This window comes from Lucilia sericata, unplaced genomic scaffold (assembly GCF_015586225.1).
Source record: "Lucilia sericata isolate MDLA Ls3-8-SP2 unplaced genomic scaffold, ASM1558622v1 Contig001110F_arrow, whole genome shotgun sequence".
Lineage (NCBI taxonomy): Eukaryota > Metazoa > Arthropoda > Insecta > Diptera > Calliphoridae > Lucilia > Lucilia sericata.
This window is the reverse complement of record NW_023995082.1, coordinates 24,146-45,261: the sequence shown is the minus strand read 5'-3', so window position 1 is coordinate 45,261 and position 21,116 is coordinate 24,146. Positions and strand designations below refer to the sequence as shown.

The 21,116-nt window shown below is 32.9% G+C and overlaps 1 protein-coding gene across 1 annotated transcript in view; it reads left to right on the top strand.

The window, feature by feature from the left end:
* LOC119610071 (corticotropin-releasing factor-binding protein) overlaps positions 1-20,831 on the top strand; it is a 48,750-nt gene extending 27,919 nt beyond the window's left edge. Inside the window, 8 exon segments of the mRNA XM_037965160.1 lie at positions 12,838-12,910; positions 16,886-17,133; positions 17,243-17,296; positions 17,298-17,353; positions 19,447-19,565; positions 19,685-19,845; positions 20,078-20,180; positions 20,251-20,831. Coding sequence (XP_037821088.1) covers positions 12,838-12,910; positions 16,886-17,133; positions 17,243-17,296; positions 17,298-17,353; positions 19,447-19,565; positions 19,685-19,845; positions 20,078-20,180; positions 20,251-20,390 — 954 coding nt within the window. The 3' untranslated portion in view covers positions 20,391-20,831.
* The last annotated feature ends 285 nt before the right edge of the window (positions 20,832-21,116 follow it).

Genomic DNA, 21,116 nt, shown 5'->3' with positions numbered 1-21,116 from the left:
TTTGCAAGATATACGTTTTTTTAAATTTATTTCATATGGAAGATGCCACGCCTACCATTGCAAGTTCTGCAATTTTTTCTATGAAACATTTTGACATTATATCTCAAATAGTTTATATAGAAAGATCCCTATTGAAATTCCGTCCAGTTTCCCCAAATGATTTTCGCTCTAATAGTTTCTCAATTTAAGGAATTTTATTTATATGAGAGGTTCTAAGCCGCCCTAATGGAAGTCCACCCAATTTCCCTTAAATGTCCACATGCATGTTAAAGCGCATTATAAAAAAATTTAAGATTCCAGCTCTAATAGTTTCCCAGATAAACGAATTTTTGAATTTTATTCATATGGGAGGTACCACGCCCCTATTGCTACTCCGCGTTATCATTACCCAAACATTTACATGGATGTCTAATTACTCAGATATATGACTTTTGTATTTAATTCATATGGGAGGTCCCGAGACCTCTAATGAAAGTCCGCCTATTTCCACAAAAAATCCTCACATGGATTTTAAAGTTCTTCATTCAAATTTTAAAGATTCTAGCTCTAATAGTTTACCAAATAAACGAATTTTATTCATTAGTCCACATGGGAGGTACCACGCCCTCTTTTACTAATCCGCTCATTTTTTTAACTAAATAATCATGGTGATACTAAAGTGGCTTCGAAAATAACTGTAGAAGTTACATTTCCTCAGTAAAGTCCTATTCGGGAGGTACAGCTATATAAGTTCTATGTGAAATTATGGTTTGATTTCTACTATTTTCAATAAGATTCTTCTTTTGGTACAGAGAAGAGTATGTGAACTGTAGCGTGAACACTCCCCCCAGGGCATGTTTCCTTGATGTAAGACCCTCATCTTGGTGTATTGCAATCCCGGGGTAAAAAGATGCTACCAGTACCTCTAGTCTGCCGGGACTATAAACTAGTGATGTCACTTCACTCCTCGGCTAGTCCTTGGTATGATTTGACATGGGATCTAACCAGAGATCCACATAATCTAGTACTACGGGTGGCCAGTTGCCCGCAGTACTTGTCCTGTCCGGTCAGGTGGTTGAGGTTCCTTCGGGATCCACGTAGTGGCTGTGGTTTAAACCCAAATTCGCGGGAAGAGAATATATATCATATCAGAGAAGGGCTGATATGGCTGATTATATATAGGATCATAATGCGTTGGTTAATTCTCATTTCAAATGACACAGGTCTGTGTACAAAACAACATATGCTAGATTCCTGAACCCGATCAGTATTTCTTAACGGTCGTGTTGTCAGGTTAGAGAGATCTTTATGATCATCGGAATGGAACTGATGCAAAAATTGCTGAAAGATTGGGAAAGTCTCCATATATTGGAGATTAGTACTGATTTAGTATGCCTTTTTACGCTTCGGAGAAGTTTCTCGGTGCTGTTGCCATCTCAATAGGATATATTGATTCATGCTACGCGACTATTTGTCGGGGCAATTATTGGGTTCAGTTGACTAGGTGCTGTTGCCAAACCAACAGAAGCCATCTCAGTAGTGCGGTTGGGCGACTTTAAGAGGTCCAGGAATGCACTGGGGTGAGTCTTTAGATGATGAGAATGTTTGTAGGGACAAGAGCATTCCTCATAACATCAATAGGGTGTTTTCACCTGATGTTGGGTCAGCCCTTCTATCGAATCTAACCAGCTATTGACTTTTCCTATGTCTGGGTTAGATTGAGCTTGCTCATGACATCTATCCTTCCCCAACAGGGATAATATGGCAAGAGATTAGATAGCTCGAGTACTTCAGCATGCTTGTACATGGACCGGTTCAGCCATGTACAAAAATTGCCACCTAATTTCTTCATTGAAGGATTCTCAAGGCTACCCAGTGGATGAAAAAGTCTACTGTGGCAGGTGTTCACTTAAAGCACTTCGACATTCATGTAGCGTGAACACAAGGTTTTCATAGACACACAGACGGACAGGCTTATGAATCAATCAATTCCCAATATTGTTAATATTTGTTATACAAACGTTGCATTTTATTCAATAATTTTCAATTAAAAATTTTTTTTCGACAGGTGGACTTTCAACCTTTTGCTCTCTAAAGTAATAAAATCAATGTTTACAATATTAAAGAAAATTCTGATCACAATTCTTTATATTAGTTTACACGCTTAACTTAATATATACAACAACAATTGAAATAAAAGTGCAACAAAAAATTAAATTTAACACTGTATCGGCTTGCCATTATGTTTATAGCCACAACCGTTTAAACGTCTATTTTGTTCAAATATCGACATATGCATTTCTGCCATAGGTACCTATTGCAAAAATATATGTATATATAAAACTTCATTACGGTAAAAATGTTCAAAAATTAATTTACATACTTGCGATCTTTCTTCTACAGGTGCGGGCATCATGTGTTGTTGAGCTTTAGTATTGGAGCAAATATTGAAACATATTAAAAGAACGATCAATATATTAGGAACGATTAAGAACTTTTTAAAATCCATATTTACAGTAGCAATGTTAATGTCATACTAAACAGCGTTTGCTAATTGATGATAAGATTTTAATAGCAAATGTCGAGAGTAATTTTTAAAAAACAACAACAACAAGAGCAGATTGTTGCACAAGTTCGATTATAGTATAATATACACTGAAGAACATATTATAGGCCAATTAAGGACCGATTTTCAAAAACAATCTTATAGTAGGATTTTTGCACATGGGTAACTTAACTTTTAAAATCGATGTCTTAATTTTTTTAAAGCACAAATAGCTATCTGAACTCCTTTGGACAACTTTTTCTGGGACCAATAGGTGAAAAGTTACACTCATTTGAATAAAACCTTGTAAGACCAATATGTCCAACTTTGAGCGCCTCTAAGTCCGTCAGTTCTGGATCGATAGAGCTATCCAATAGTACTAACCTTGGTGCAAATTTCATCCAAATCAGAAGACATCGAGTATTGTTTATCCTGTCTTGTCTATAGTCTAGTCTATAGTCTAGTCTAGTCTATAGTCTAGTCTATAGTCTAGTCTATAGTCTAGTCTATAGTCTAGTCTATAGTCTAGTCTATAGTCTAGTCTATAGTCTAGTCTATAGTCTAGTCTATAGTCTAGTCTATAGTCTAGTCTATAGTCTAGTCTATAGTCTAGTCTATAGTCTAGTCTATAGTCTAGTCTATTGTCTAGTCTATAGTCTAGTCTATTAGTCTAGTCTATTAGTCTAGTCTATAGTCTAGTCTATAGTCTAGTCTATAGTCTAGTCTATAGTCTAGTCTATAGTCTAGTCTATAGCAGTCTAGTCTATAGTCTAGTCTATAGTCTAGTCTATAGTCTAGTCTATAGTCTAGTCTATAGTCTAGTCTATAGTCTAGTCTATAGTCTAGTCTATAGTCTAGTCTATAGTCTAGTCTATAGTCTAGTCTATAGTCTAGTCTATAGTCTAGTCTATAGTCTAGTCTATAGTCTAGTCTATAGTCTAGTCTATAGTCTAGTCTATAGTCTAGTCTATAGTCTAGTCTATAGTCTAGTCTATAGTCTAGTCTATAGTCTAGTCTATAGTCTAGTCTATAGTCTAGTCTATAGTCTAGTCTATAGTCTAGTCTATAGTCTAGTCTATAGTCTAGTCTATAGTCTAGTCTATAGTCTAGTCTATAGTCTAGTCTATAGTCTAGTCTATAGTCTAGTCTATAGTCTAGTCTATAGTCTAGTCTATAGTCTAGTCTATAGTCTAGTCTATAGTCTAGTCTATAGTCTAGTCTATAGTCTAGTCTATAGTTAGTCTATAGTTTAGTCTATATTCTAGTCTATAGTCTAGTCTAGTCTATAGTCTAGTCTATAGTCTAGTCTATAGTCTAGTCTATAGTCTAGTCTATAGTCTAGTCTATAGTCTAGTCTATAGTCTAGTCTATAGTCTAGTCTATAGTCTAGTCTATAGTCTAGTCTATAGTCTAGTCTATAGTCTAGTCTATAGTCTAGTCTATAGTCTAGTCTATAGTCTAGTCTATAGTCTAGTCTATAGTCTAGTCTATAGTCTAGTCTATAGTCTAGTCTATAGTCTAGTCTATAGTCTAGTCTATAGTCTAGTCTATAGTCTAGTCTATAGTCTAGTCTTTAGTCTAGTCTATAGTCTAGTCTATAGTCTAGTCTGTAGTCTAGTCTGTAGTCTAGTCTATAGTCTAGTCTATAGTCTAGTCTATAGTCCAGTCAATAATCTATTCTACAACGTTGACAGTAGTCCATAGAATTGATTTTCATTTTTCATTTCATAGAGTATGTTTTGATTTCATTTCTGCATTTTAGAGATAGTCCCGAACTAGCTAGTTTTCCAGCCGACTACCCAGGTTACTAGCTATGTTAAAATGTGTTCTAAAAGGTATTCAATCGACACTTTTATAAAGATAATACAGTCAAATGGAGAGTCCAAAGGAATCAATACATAAAAAAGAACCTTTTCGTCTACTCTCTAGTTTTATTGGGACATTAAAGTGACGACTGTCTCTGCTTTGATTTACAAAAGGGACACTAAAGCGGGGATAGTTTTCTCTTTTTACAAAGAGTACATTCATGATGGAAGACGAATTAGAGCAAACCAGGTGGTTAGACGTTAGTGCAAATGACCGTCATTTTCGGATGCATTAACTCATAGTCGAATTGTTCAAATATTATCTATATACATATATCGCATTGAAATCAGCAATCATATAGTCAACTATGACCGGCTATATTTAGCACGAAAAACTTTGAAATTCATATGAACTTTTGGGAATAAAATGGCCGGACTAGCATGACGAGGCACCACCAATTAAATACAAAAATTCGTATATCTGGAAACTATTAGAGCTAGAATCCTCTGTCAAAGCATGAACTACTATGACTCCCATATGAACATATGGCGAATAATTAAAAAGGGGTGTGGCGCTTCTCATATGAATTACATACAAGAATTCATATATTTGGGAAACCGTTAGCGCTGAAATCCTGAAATTTTACACGAGTGATATTAAAACACATATGAACATTTGGATACATGGGTTAACTTACAATAGTGGGGGGTTTCAATAGTATAGGGGTTTATAATTATATTATTTTAAGAGTAGCGAAGTACACTGGGTATATCTTATTATATACATATGTTTATAACAGGATCCTTATTACATTTAAAGACGATATAGACGTGTTAGTATGTCTATTGAAAGCACAATAAGATCAGCAGGGAAAGAACTAAAAAGTAAAATTTTGCTTGGTTATGAAATCGTTCAATATATCTGTGGTCACAAACGAAAACCTCATACCCTGCTTGTGACCATAGAGTTCATCATATATTGTGTTTGGCTAAAAAATAAAAAATTTAAAAAAACTTTCATTCTAATTACTGCAGAAATTTTTAAATAAACTTGCGAAAGAATCTCCCCAAAAAGTCCAGCAAAATTATTTTATCTCCAACAAACATTTCTAATCGTCTACTACTTTGAAGTTATTTTGTGGGATTAAAATTTAATTTATTAATTATAACACTTCAAATAAAGAAAATATAACTTTTCATTCTATTTAAAGTACACTTATAATTAATTGGCTTATATAATCAACATGAACAGTTTGGTCATCACTGTAGTAAAATAAATATTAAAATTTTATTTTAAATTAAATGGGAAAATCCTTTATTTCCATTTAATTCTTTTGCAAGTATTTAAAAAGTTACAAGCCAAAGCCGAATACACGTTGGTTATGAATAATTAAAAACTTTATTATTACTTGTTATTATGATAAACAAATAAACTCGTAAATAATATTTAAATAGAATGTTAGAAAAACTGGACTTACTGAGGAATTATGAAATGAACTTACAAAGTAACCATGATACGAACGTGGTATTATGTTTTCAAGAATATTAATAAGAATAACATTTATTTAGCAGAAATGAAAAGATGTTTTTTATAAGATAATAATTATGAAATGAAAATTAACAAAAGTTATTTCATATTTAAAAACGAGAATGTTGCGATAACATTTATGAACATTTCAGTATCTTCACCTGTTTATTTGCCAAAGTAAGCTTCCACGAGTATTTATAATTAAAAATGTGTTTTATTTTTATTTTTAATCAGTTTTTAAAAGTTCATATTAAAAAAAAAAGTAAGAATTTATAGTCGGGCATGGCCGATTATATAATACCCTATGGTCCTATCCTTATAAATTTTGGTAGAGGGATTCACGTCTACTTCAGTTATTTATGCAGAATATTATCGTGATATTAGTGTTTATAAGTGAATTTTGACTCTCAAGTCATTTTCATTGTATGGGGGATAGGATCAAATGAGGCCAGATCATTACAAAAATCAGCAGTATCATTAAGACTTATATATAAAATTAAGTTTTGTCTATTTTTGAAGTGATACAAGACATTTAAGATATTTATGAGCTCAAAAGCCCTATTCGGGGAGTACGGTTGTATGAGGGCTATAAGAAATAATGGAACGATTTTAAAAATTTTCATTAGGGTCAAAAGAAGAGTATATGCCAAAATTCATCAAATTATCTTGAAAATTGCAACCTGTAGAGTGCGCACAAGCTTTACATGGACACACAGACGGACGGACATAGCTAAATCGATTCAGAAAGTGATTCTGAGCCGATTCGTACAATTTAAGGTGAGTGTAGGACCAATATTTTTGGATGTTTCAAACATCAGCACAAAAGCATGGCGTAGGGTATAACAACTATTTGTATAAATAAAAGGTTTATGCGTGAAATTATGTAACAAAATTCAATTATCTACATTGATGATTGGTTTTTATCAGATTGCTCGGAAATAAATTTCAGTTGTTACCTGTTTACATACAACTAGTTTAATAACGTCTTATTAATAATGTGTCATATAAATACTTTTAAATTCATTAGTCAACCTCTCTGTGAAGCTATAGAAGCTGCATACGTTTTTACGTTTACTATTTACATTAACTTCTTTTTCTAATTAATTGTAAGGTGTTGTGTTAAGTACTTGTCTCCAATGGTATCACCATGTTAAAATAATTAGAATGTTATTGTGTAAGTAAATTTTAGCATTTTAACTCCTTACATAACCACTTATTTTTCCCTATTTTTAAGTACTTATTTAAGTAGTGATTTGTAAGCGAGCGTGCTAAGTACTTGCCTCCAATGTCATCACCGTGTTAAAATTATGAGTTAAAGTGGTAATGAATACGTAGTGAAAAGCGTTTCTAAGCTTTTTAGCTCTTAACTTTGAGTACAAGTTTTTGCTGGGATCTAAGACAAAAGCGTGAGTCAGTTTTACCACACCGTAAAAGCCTAAACGTATGCAAAACATTTAACAGTAAATCTGCATTGAAATGTATTGCAAAATTTTATAATTGGTTCAGCGATCGCAGTCTCAATTTTTTTTGCATAAAATTAAAGAATAAATTCTAAATTTTCATAAAATACAGAAAAAAATACCCATGCTTAACAGTAACTACATTGTTCGTAATATTTATGAAAATTTCAGTAAAATACGAAATATAATTTAATCAAAGCATTTTCTAATTTTAAGAGAGTACGAAAACCTTTTATATTTCTTTCGTATTAATTTCCCTTATGTGGTTCAACGCCTGAACTAGACTATAGACTAGACTACAGACTAGACTACAGACTAGACTATAGACTAGACTATAGACTAGACTATAGACTAGACTATAGACTAGACTATAGACTAGACTATAGACTAGACTATAGACTAGACTATAGACTAGACTATAGACTAGACTAGACTAGTAGACTATAGACTAGACTATAGACTAGACTATAGACTAGACTATAGACTAGACTAGACTATAGACTAGACTATAGACTAGACTATAGACTAGACTATAGACTAGACTATAGACTAGACTATAGACTAGACTATAGACTAGACTATAGACTAGACTATAGACTAGACTATAGACTAGACTATAGACTAGACTATAGACTAGACTATAGACTAGACTATAGACTAGACTATAGACTAGACTATAGACTAGACTATAGACTAGACTATAGACTAGACTATAGACTAGACTATAGACTAGACTATAGACTAGACTATAGACTAGACTATAGACTAGACTATAGACTAGACTATAGACTAGACTATAGACTAGACTATAGACTAGACTATAGACTAGACTATAGACTAGACTATAGACTAGACTATAGACTAGACTATAGACTAGACTATAGACTAGACTATAGACTAGACTATAGACTAGACTATAGACTAGACTATAGACTAGACTATAGACTAGACTATAGACTAGACTATAGACTAGACTATAGACTAGACTATAGACTAGACTATAGACTAGACTATAGACTAGACTATAGACTAGACTATAGACTAGACTATAGACTAGACTATAGACTAGACTATAGACTAGACTATAGACTAGACTATAGACTAGACTATAGACTAGACTATAGACTAGACTATAGACTAGACTATAGACTAGACTATAGACTAGACTAGACTACTATAGACTAGACTATAGACTAGACTATAGACTAGACTATAGACTAGACTATAGACTAGACTATAGACTAGACTATAGACTAGACTATAGACTAGACTATAGACTAGACTATAGACTAGACTATAGACTAGACTATAGACTAGACTATAGACTAGACTATAGACTAGACTATAGACTAGACTATAGACTAGACTATAGACTAGACTATAGACTAGACTATAGACTAGACTATAGACTAGACTATAGACTAGACTATAGACTAGACTATAGACTAGACTATAGACTAGACTATAGACTAGACTATAGACTAGACTATAGACTAGACTATAGACTAGACTATAGACTAGACTATAGACTAGACTATAGACTAGACTATAGACTAGACTATAAGCTATAACTGAACTGTTCTTTCCTCTTGAAAATGGTGTTATATTTCATTCCTTAAGATAACTTTTTGATTTCTTAAATGTTCGCCACTTTAAAAATGTCAAAGAAATAATAGAACACAATAATTTGTTTATTGTACTGCATTTATAGTATGGATTTTAATAGCGAAATTTTTGCACAAATAACTTTGCATTGAATTAATTAAAATTGTATGAATATTCTAGATTAAACCAAATAAGCACAAACAAAGTCTGCAGGCCTTTTTTGAGGGTTTTTAATATAAATAAAAATTTAAGAACATTAATTGCAAACATCATTAAAAATCAATTCAAAAAGATAAAGTCCTTTTTTTACTTCTTCAATATGTTTAACATTTCAAATAACAAATAATTATAGAAACAATATTTAAAAATAAGTATTACTTTAATTTATGTAAACCTTTTTTTGTCTGTTTATTTTCTTGCTTTAATTACTTTTTTGTTTTTCTTAATTTTCCCCAAAAATATACTATATAAACGACCCTTGCAACAAAACAAATTTTCACTTGCAACATTTATTGACTTGAGTGTTTGGGTTAAGCGCTTCTTGAAACATTTTACTTTCAGCATAAAGTCATTGAAGTGTAATGAATTTAAACAGATTGTTAACACGAAGTGAATGAATGCATTGTTCTCATGCTGTTAACATTTTAACGAGAATTGTCAACAATACATATTCTTAAAGAAATATCCTTGTTGTCTATAAAATATATAGTGGTGTGTTGATTTTAAACTGGTATATAATTCCTATAGAAACTGTAAAAATTATTTATGTAAGTGTTTTTGAGTGCAATAAAGTAAAGTGTTTTGTCTGGAAGTGTATTTTTTATAGCATTGTAAAATTTATAAATATATGGACTACAAAATGCATAAATTTTATTGTCGAAATTTAGTAGTTCTTAAAAAAATGGAAGACTAATTGCTAGCGACTAAATTTGACAAAATTTTAAGGAATATTTTAATTTAATAAAAAAACAAGTATGAATGACTATACATTGTCGGGTATTGTCGAATATATGATACCCTACACTAGTGAGTATGTTAAAAATCTGGATTATTTTTTAATAATTAAGCATTTAATTCCTTTCTTACCTTAGTTTCGAAATATTTTTACAATTTATTGAGATTTTCTACAAGAATATTTATATGGGGAAAAGGGTAAATATGGGTCTATCCTTATAAATTTTGGTAAGGAAACTACATTAAAAATATTTATGTAGAATTTCATCGTGTTATTACGATTTATAAGTGAATTATGACTTTCAAGTAATTTTCTGAAAGGGAGTGTTATTTAGACTTTTATAAAAGTAAGTTTTGTCGATGTTTAACATAATTATGAGCTTTTTAAAATTGCGACCTATAGCGTGCGCACAATGTTTTCATAGACAATCAGGCGGACTATAGGTCGGATAGACGGACCGTTAGTCCGCCTCAGAAAGTGATTCTGAGCCGATTCTCTCGTACATGATTTTAATTTGGCCCTCAAACGGTTCTGCATTCGTCAAGTAAAACTTCCTCAAGCTTCCTACCCTTTATAGCAATTAAATTAGTTCTTTTATTCTGAATTATCTCACGAGTGATCTGGTACCCATATCACTCAGAGCTTACTCCTGGAAGAATATTAGGTTATGGCACTCTTAAGGATTATTTCCGCATATATCGTAATCGGTACTGATAACGAAAAGTCGAATCTTTTTTCAGTGCAAATATATGAAATTTTGTTTTCGGTGGCGATATGTCCAATATGGTCTCAGATTAAACATTATCGGCTATTATCGCCTTAATTGGATTTGGTTATCGAAAATTGTGTTAACCTCTGTTGGTTCCATATTCAAACGAATCCATTTTACATAGTTTGTTATAGTTTTGATTTAGTAGTAGATATATATTTCGGCTACCTGGGCCTTTTTTTGTCTCCTAAGTACTTTAGAGTAATCAGTAGATTCCCGCAAAGCTTTGCTCTAATATTCCGCTAGACCACGATCTGGGACCAATGTTTGAAAGTTTCCTACAATTTATATATCCTGTGTGTGATCAGGCCAGTCTAGTGTTTGTGTATAACCGTCCAATATGTCCAGTGTACATTAATACCGTGACCTGTAACCGGCTCCGGTTAATTCGCCTAGATGAGAGGGGTTCGGCTGCAATAGCTGCCTCATATTTTACGTTTCTATCGGAAAAATCATCCAGTGATGTTCCTAATATTTGATTAACGTATATTTAATGGACCTACTTATACCCGTAACTTATTGGTGGTTGTTAAGTGAAAAATGGAAAAATTTCAACCATTTTCAAAAAGTTTTGTCCTTGATAAAGAAAAATTACAAAAGATGAAGTACTCACCATGTGAGCTAGTGTAGTTTGAAGGTCTCATCGGCTAGTCCATAATAACATATTTAAATATACCCCTTTTTGAACTGACGATGTGACTGATGAACAATAAAGAAATTAATAAAATAGTAAAGAAATTAGGTCGATATCTCTCAAAGATTAGGGGTACCTGTGAATTTGAATTTTGACGATTTCGGAGAAAACTATTTTTGATAATATTTTCGAAAATTAGGCTTGATTTTCTTCTGTTATCAATTTTATATAAAACCTTTTTATAATTTAAAATTCCAGTTTAAATATATATCTGAAGCTTTATTAAAATCGAATATTGTTAACCCATAAACTGTGAAGGTCAAACTTAAACTATGCAATATTATTCAGTTTTCTATCGATTTAAATGAATAATATATAATGAAGACCCGTATTTATGAAGACATTGAAAAAAATCTAAAGTAAATATATTAACATTAAAATCAGTGGAATTGGTTTAAAAAATGTTTACAAATTTGGAAGTCAAAGTCGATTATTTAGCCAAAATTGGATTTAAAAATTGAGAAATATTTTATATTTCGTATATTTTGGAACAAAAAATGGTGCTTTGTTGATTTTTATTTTTCCAAAAAAACATCTTTCTTAATAAAGTCTAGGTCAAAAATTGTCTTATATTTTTATACCTTACACCACTATAGCGGGGAGGGTATTATGCGTTTGTGCTGATGTTTGTAACACCCAAAATTTTTATTATGCGTTTGTGCTGATGATGCACCTTAAGGTAAACCAATCGGTTCAGAATCACTTTCTGAGTCGATTTAACTGTCTGTCCGTATGTGTGTCTAGGTCTCTACAGGTCGCACTTTTCAAGATAATTGGATCAAATTTGGCACATACTCTTCCTAAGAACGAAGTCTGTTGAAAATGGTTAAATCGGTACATTATCTCATATAGCCCCCATACAACCGTACCCCCCGACTAGGGATTTTGAGCTCAGAAATATGTTAAATGTTTTTGTATCACTTCAAAAATCGGCAAAACTTAGTATAATATAAGTCTTAATGATACTGCTCATTTTCGTAATGATTTGGCCTCTTTTAACCCTATCCCCCATACAAAGTTGCCTTCAGAAAATGACTTGCTGGTCAAAATTTACTTATAAACACTAATATCACGCTCTTTTGTCAACAAATTGTTAAAGTATTTCTGAATTAAGGTAAAAATTAAATTAAAAATAATCAATATTCTTAACATAATCACTAGTGTAGGGTATCATATGGTCGGCCATGCCCGAATATAAATTCTTATTTGCTTATTTTATTTATAACCAAAAAACCAGCCTAATGTCTTTGAGTTGTCAAAATAGGAGTATTCGAATGTTTATTTAGATATCATTTTAATAAGTTTATTTTGTAATATGTCAATCATTTTGTGTGAATAAATAAAATCCTTAGGGAGTGAAAGACATATAGAAATAAAACAAATATTTAATGAGTGTTTATAATTATTAAAATGTAATATGATTAAATACATACAAAAATATGAAATAATAATAATAATAACTATATTTTAATTATTTCAAACTTTGTATTTTTACAGGCATGGCCAAATGTTAAGAGAACATTTGAATTATTCCCGCAAGCGAGCACATATGAATTGCATACTATAACAGGTAAATTTAATTGATTATATTAATAACATTATCTATATTACAATGAAATAAAATTTTATAATCATTTGACTAATTGCTATAAACAAGTTATTATTATTATTTAATTAATAACCTCCCAATAAAAATAAATCATGCTTAATTAATTGAGCCATTAAACAGTTGTCATTTTCCTAATTCCTAATAGCCCATTAAAGCACAAATATTTTGAATGTGTTAGTATTTAGTTACAATAGTCTTTATCAAAATAACTTTAGCTATTCAAAATAATTAGCAATTTTATTCTTTCAATTACTAAATATTAATGATATTATTCTCACATGCTGAATGTTTGCTATTAATTGCACATTTTTATTATAGTTTTCTGTTTAATTTTCATTTTTGATGCCCTTAACAATTTTCGTATAAAGAAAATAACTTTAAACATAAAATGACAGCTGGAAAGCATATATGATTGTATTTCAATATTGTATTATATGCCACAGAATTAATTTCAACACATTCAACACATCTATATATCTATGAATCAGTGTGTTCAAAGACATACCAAACTTCATGTGTGTCTAGTTGCTTCCAATTCTTATAAGTTTTGCCACAGACATTTACGCCACGGATGTTTTTGTACCTCCTTCCTGCAAAACATTATACTCATTCTGCCACACTTCAAATTTCATTAGACATAGAAAAGACTTGGGCCAAAGGAAAACAAATATATTGACTTTGTGGCTGCCACAAGTTTACACATCCTTACTTACATAGACTTCTGTATGTTCTTAGACACATGTATACTAGACCTGCCCTTAAAAAGAGGATGGTGTCCGATGAGTCTAATTTCTTACAGCATAAAATATACAAAATAAAATATTATGGCTCCTATCCATGGCTGTTTATTTGTCGGTCCATCTGTTGAAATGGAATTGAAAATCAGTAGTATCGGTCCACGATTTTAATGAGTTATTGTATAATATGGCCAATTATGGGGCAATCCGGAAAAAGTGTTGCAGATAGATTTGTATATATTCAAACCATATTAAAATCGAACTTTATTCCGATATTATTATTACTTGATGAGTTATGTACGATTAAAAGATTTTTGGAACTCAACTTTATATGGCAGCTATGACCAATTATAAGTTGATGTATGTGACTTTATATGAAAGCTACAGTTATCGGCCAATCCGGAAAAAATTTCGCTGAATAATTTGTGTATATACACAACATATTCGTGTTATATTATGTCCCAATATGGTTATTATGTTCGTTTAATTGGATTTGATCTTATATGGCAGTTATATTCTCTTACGGGCCTCCTGGTTTTAGTTGGTAATACGATTTCTATTTACATTTATATTATGGCCAAAATGTCCAACTATGACCGACCCCCTTTAATTCCGGCAGTTCTTGACCGATAGAGTTGAAAATTTGTGTCTGGCTTACTATCTATAGATATAGATATTATAATAGTACTCTTCGAGAAAATACCCTTAATTGGAATTCGCATATCTCCAGTACTATCAATAAAGCCATCAGAGCATTATATGCCTGACAAAGGCTGTTTGGTAGTACATGGGGTCTTAAGCCGAACATAATTTTGGACATTTGATACTATAATAAAGCCCTCTTTAGTTTGGTGACAAAAAGTGGAACATGTCACAACTCGGGCTTCTTTGGACAAAATTTATAGTCTCATCTGTGTCTCTATAACTGGAGCTATGAGAACATGTCACCACTGCACATCCTTGTCAAGGACAAAGCTTGCAGATCAGCAATTCGCCTACCAGATATTGCCAACTTGAAAACTGGGGACTTGGTTGCACATATAAGTATACTCAAACTATTCATAAATGTCCCATACATTAGAATTCCCGACTATGGGTCACGGACTATAGTTTTCGATACATCATTTGAGGTTATTATACCGAATAGGGACTTATGGACTGATAAAACTAGGTGGCAAGAAACCCCTGATCAAGTTTGGTTCACATATGGGTCCAACCATTTGTGGCCACAATTTCCAAAAGAGCATGCCCATTGGAACTATCCTTCAATAGCAGTAATATAGCCATCTTTATTTGTGCGTTAGGTGAAGAACTAAGGGATTAAGAATTTTTATAATGTCGGGTAGCCAAGCATCACTCAAAGCCTTAAAGTCATACGAGGTAAGGTCAGGTGTTGTTATGGACTGATTGACTTCCCTCAATGAGTTAGGTAAACACAAAAAACTGAGCTTGTGTTGGGGCGCTCGTCGCCAACTAATCGGCCCTGAGCCTTTCTTTGGCATCCCCCGAGGATACGCCAAAGCTAAATGTGTCTCTTGGGTGAAATCTGAATTTATTCGCCAGTGGGAAGCAAGACAGACAAAACGTTTCATTTCACTGTTAAAGGGAAGGTCCCAAAAGCTACTAGCGCTAAATAAAAGCGATCTCAGAGTACTCACGGGATTACTACTGGACATTGTGGTCTCAGATTCCATCAATTCAACGCAACTTTTCACCGAATCTATGCAGATTCTGTGGCCTACAAGATGAAACCTCAGAACATATGTAACTGTCCAATATTAGGGTCTCGCAGAGCTCTCACCAACTAAACCAGTTACCTTCGTGCGTGAACTAAAACTTGTATGGTGAACCAATGGGCTGCACAAAAGATCCACACATAGGTCGCAGTGCTTTAGATACCTTTCATCTAAAACAATTTTTTAAATTGGGTCACTTGACACGAATGCAAAATTTTGTTATTACTCAATTATTAAATTTTCCGATTTAAATTTTCAGATTTAAATTTCGCAAATATCTGGTGTCTTCAAAAAACTGTTTTCAACATACATACATAGACAGACGGACATTGCCAAATCGACCGAGCTATCGAATTCATATAAAGTGCTTATTTAAGTACATTTGACTTATATTTTGACTTCTCTATTTTAAAAGCTATACTAATTCACACTTGTTTCAAGCAAGTGGGAAGCCAGAGGGGCAGTCTTAATGGTTTCATATTTTGATTTGTAATTCAGTATTCTAGTTGGATATGTAAATTAAAGTTGAAATGTAATCAAAACCCACGAACAATAGATTATTGTTCAAAGACTAAACTCCTTTAGAGCAAAAAACCTTTTATTAGTTTTAGTTCGAAATGAAATCACAAGGTAATTAATTTTGAAATAGAACAGTTAGAGACGTTAAATATTCGAAGAACAAAAGTTTGAAAGGAATACCAATAAAAAATTATTTTATACCATAAACCCATAAATATAAGACGATCTGGTGAAAAGGCACGTTAGGGCCTAAACTTTGACATTTATATGAAATTAAGGGAATCAAAATAGGCGAACGAACTATCATAGCAAAAAATGAAAAATCGGAAAGTAGACTTGTATATTACATACATTGTTTTTAGGGTTAAAATCTTAGTTTCATATCAAAATCAATCGTACTATCTGATTAATTGAAGAACATACATAGGGACTATTATCTAACTCTTTGCCGGGTTATATCTCTATTATCTTGAGATTTGATATTTTATTGTAGACATATTTATAGAGCATCACATACGAAATCATTAACGTAACAAATTAACTTTAATGATTGCAATGACTTAATAATAATAACTATTCTATTTTTACGTCATAATTAATACGCATGAACAAACCGAAAATCCACAAATGACTACCATGTACAGTTTCATATAAGGGAATTAAATAGCGCCTACAGGAACTTTGAGAATGAACAAGTTACGTACATTGGCACTATAAATGTGTTTTGTTTTATAACTTACTTATCGAGCATTCATCTTTCTTATAAAAGTCATATTATTATACAACATAAATGAAACTGAATTTAATATTAGATATCAATAAATTTTAATTAAAAACATAAACTAAATTTATGCTTTAAAATAACCAAACAAAACTAAAATATTTAATCCTTTAACAAATCCTTTACCACACTTTTTATGTTTCATTTCCTGTTTCATCAAAAGATTGCATGCATGTTGCATCAGAAGCCGGTGATTATGCCTTTAAGAAGCAACCTGCTCGTGCATCATTTTTCGCCAATGGCAATATTAACATCAACCACAACGAGGACAGCGAAACTACAGCAGCACTTTTGCAACTAGAAGAATCCCTACAAGTTTGTGGTCTCTATATAGTGGGTGAACCCGATACCATTGTGGAAATAACAATGAAACACTACGATGTTAATTGTGAAAGTGGCGGTCTAATGGCGGTAGGTGCAAGACAAATTATTTATTTAATAGAGAGTTTATTAAAAAAAACATAAATGTGTTTTAAACTTTTTTTTCATATTTTCTTTGCTTTTCATTTTTTCTTTGCAGTTTGTGGATGGTTGGGAATTAAATGGTGAATATTTTCCCAGCATAAAGGATCATCAATCGTTCATTAGATGAAAGAGTACAGGAGTTTTGCAATAATACAAACAAACAATGGTTGGTATTAAAAACGTTGGAGTTAATAATAATGTTTTCATAAAGGGTGTACAGGAACGGATTTTTTTTCAATGACACTTCTTCAGAGAACTCTTGAGAAATATTGGGTTTTTTTCACGAAAAGGGTAAAGACACTAACTAACGGCTAACTAACTACTCTAAAACGAACTAACTAACTTAACACTAACACTAAAACTAACTAAAACGGGGGCTAACGAACGAAAACGAACGAACGAACGAACGAACGAACGAACGAACGAAACGAACGAACGAACGAACGAAGAACGAACGAACGAACGAAACGAACGAAACGAACGAACGAACGAACGAACGAAGAACGAACGAACGAAACGAAAACGAACGAAGAACGAACGAACGAACGAAAACGAACGAAACGAACGAACGAACGAACGAACGAACGAACGAACGAACGAACGAGAAACGAACGAACGAACGAACGAACGAACGAACGAAGAACGAACGAACGAACGAACGAACGAAACGAACGAACGAACGAACGAACGAACGAACGAACGAACGAACGAACGAACGAAACGAACGAACGAACGAACGAACGAACGAACAAAGAACGAACGAACGAACGAACGAACGAACGAACGAACGAACGAACGAACGAACGAACGAACGAACGAACGAACGAACGAACGAACGAACGAACGAACGAACGAACGAACGAACGAACGAACGAACGAACGAACGAACGAACGAACAACGAACGAAAACGAACGAAAAACGAACGAACGAAAACGAACGAACGAAACGAACGAACGAACGAACGAACGAACGAACGAACGAACGAACGAACGAACGAACGAACGAACGAACGAACGAACGAAAAACGAACGAACGAACGAACGAACGAACGAACGAACGAAAACGAACGAAACGAACGGAAGAACGAACGAACGAACGAACGAACGAACGAACGAACGAACAACGAACGAACGAAAAAAGAACGAACGAACGAACGAACGAACGAACGAACGAACGAACGAAACGAACGAACGAACGAACGAACGAACGAACGAAACGAACGAACGAACGAACGAACGAACGAAACGAACGAACGAAACGAACGAACGAACGAACGAACGAACGAACGAACGAAACGAACGAACGAACGAACGAAACGAAAACGAACGAACACGAACGAACGAACGAACGAACGAACGAACGAACGAACGAACGAACGAACGAACGAAACGAACGAACGAAACGAACGAAACGAACGAACGAACGAACGAACGAAAGAACGAACGAACGAACGAACGAACGAACGAACGAAACGAACGAAACGAAGAACGAACGAAACGAACGAACGAACGAACGAACGAAAAGAACGAAACGAACGAACGAAACGAACGAACGAAACGAACGAACGAACGAACGAACGAACGAACGAACGAACGAAAGAACGAACGAACGAAACGAACGAACAACGAACGAACGAAACGAACGAAACGAACGAACGAACGAACGAACGAACTAACGAACGAAACGAACGAACGAAACGAACGAACGAACGAACGAAAAAAAACGAACGAACGAACGAACGAACGAACGAACGAACGAACGAACGAACGAACGAACGAACGAACGAACGAACGAACGAACGAACGAACGAACGACTAACGAACAAAACGAAAACGAACGAACGAACGAAAACGAACGAACGAACTAAACGAACTACTAAGAACTAACTAACGTAACTAACTACAACCTAACTAATAACTAACTAACTAACTAACTAACTAACCTAACCTAACTAACAACTACTAACTAACTAACTAACTAACTGACTGCAGGCCTTAATGAGTTTCTATATAAAAATATTATATATATTTGGAAATTGGACCACAAACGAATAAATAGGTGTCTACTTTGGGGACCTCTGGCCCCGGTAGGCCATGTTCAGAAACTTAAAACTCGACAAACAGCTCCTCTCTCCGATGTACCATTTCATTAAAATCGAACTAAGCGCTTATAAGTTACAGAATTATTTCCCCTTTATTTCTTTGTACTTTCTACTTGTTTTCAAATTATGTTTATATTTTAATATCCTTCCATTTCAGGCCACGTTTAACAAACAAAAAATTCTTCCGGTCTAGTCAAAATGCGGCTCTTTTACAATATCGCATACCTATCAAAGGAAGTTTCATTGCTAATGTGCGTTTCCATAAAATTAGTCAACGTAAGTTATTGAATGAAAAGCAAAACGAATCAAACCTTATTGCTATTAGGATTTTAATTGCAATTTCATGCAATTGATGAAAAAAACATTTTTTCATATTTCTTGTGTTTCATTTTTAGCTTGCAATATTTTGGTTCAAGACACTGATGCCTTATATCACATGGCTAACTATGGTCATAATCGTAATTGTTCTATTTCTGCTTTGTTTCCGGCTGTTGTATCTGTGGCAAATTTAAAGATTGGTGGCAAGGCAGTACGTCAGGATAAACCAAATTATGATGTGAGTAAAAAGTAATTAAGTTGTACTGAAAAAGTATAATAAGTAAGAAAAGGTAAATTTACAGTGTAGGCAGTATTTTATGAGTTTTTTTTTTTTTAAGAGGAAACCAAGTTGAACAATATATTGACAATTAGACTCTTTTGTAATTTACACATTCTTTAACTTGCAATATTGGAACAAGGTCATTATTTCTTAAGAATTATTGTGTTAAACAATCTCTATTTAATTCTAGTGTGGCCTGTTCACGGATCGTTTAGAAATCGGGGGATCTTCTGGTTTAGATGCCACAGCTATGGAAAAGTCTAGTGATGTATGTGGTTTCTCTAATGAACCTGGTAAGTAAATACCTAAGCTACAGCAATGTTACAAAATAATTACTTCAAAATATATGTTTCTTCTACTTAGGACCTGAACAGGCCATATTCTGTGGAGTCACCACTATACGATTGATTTCAACAGGACGTTTTCAGAACCAAGCCTCTATTATGATACGTAAAGCTGAGGAGCATGATTTGGATATAGCAACATTAATTTGTGCACTATAAATTAAGAAACTAAAACGTAGAATACCAAAATGATATAACTATAGTCTAAAGAAATAATTCCAAAATGTTCCGAACCAAAAAAAAAAAAAATAACTATTAATAATATTAGCACAACAAATATGCGAAAACAAAATAAAACAGCAAATATTTTAAATAATACAGTGCGCTCAAAAAGTCTTTGTCTCCTTAAACTAAAAAGTAAGTAAAAAATAAAAACAAATTTATCGCAGCATTACTTTTTGAGTGCACTGTCTTTATTTGCCGCAGTATGTAAAAAAAACTTTAGATTTTCTTTTAAATTAAACTCTGGAATTTTTGTTTCGACATTTTACTTTATAGTTAATTTCAAAAATGTATATAAACAGCATATTTTATCGGTTTTAATGTATGTAGTATGAACTTAATATAGCAAAAAAAAATAAAAGACAAACATTTCAAAAATCATTGTATGAATTGTATGTACTGTTTAAGTGTTTTAATTGGAAAATTTCAATATTTAAGTATTCGCTAAAATAAAAATAATATGGAAAAATATTAAAACTACAATTAAGAAGCATAATAATTTTAGAAATGAGATAAATAAAGTAATAATCTTGATGTATTAAAAAAACAAAGCTTTTTATTATACATCATCGGAAAGATATGTATATTGATTATACCCTACACCTTTATATTGGGTTTGTGCTGATGTTTGTAACATACAAAAATATTCGTCTTATACCCACC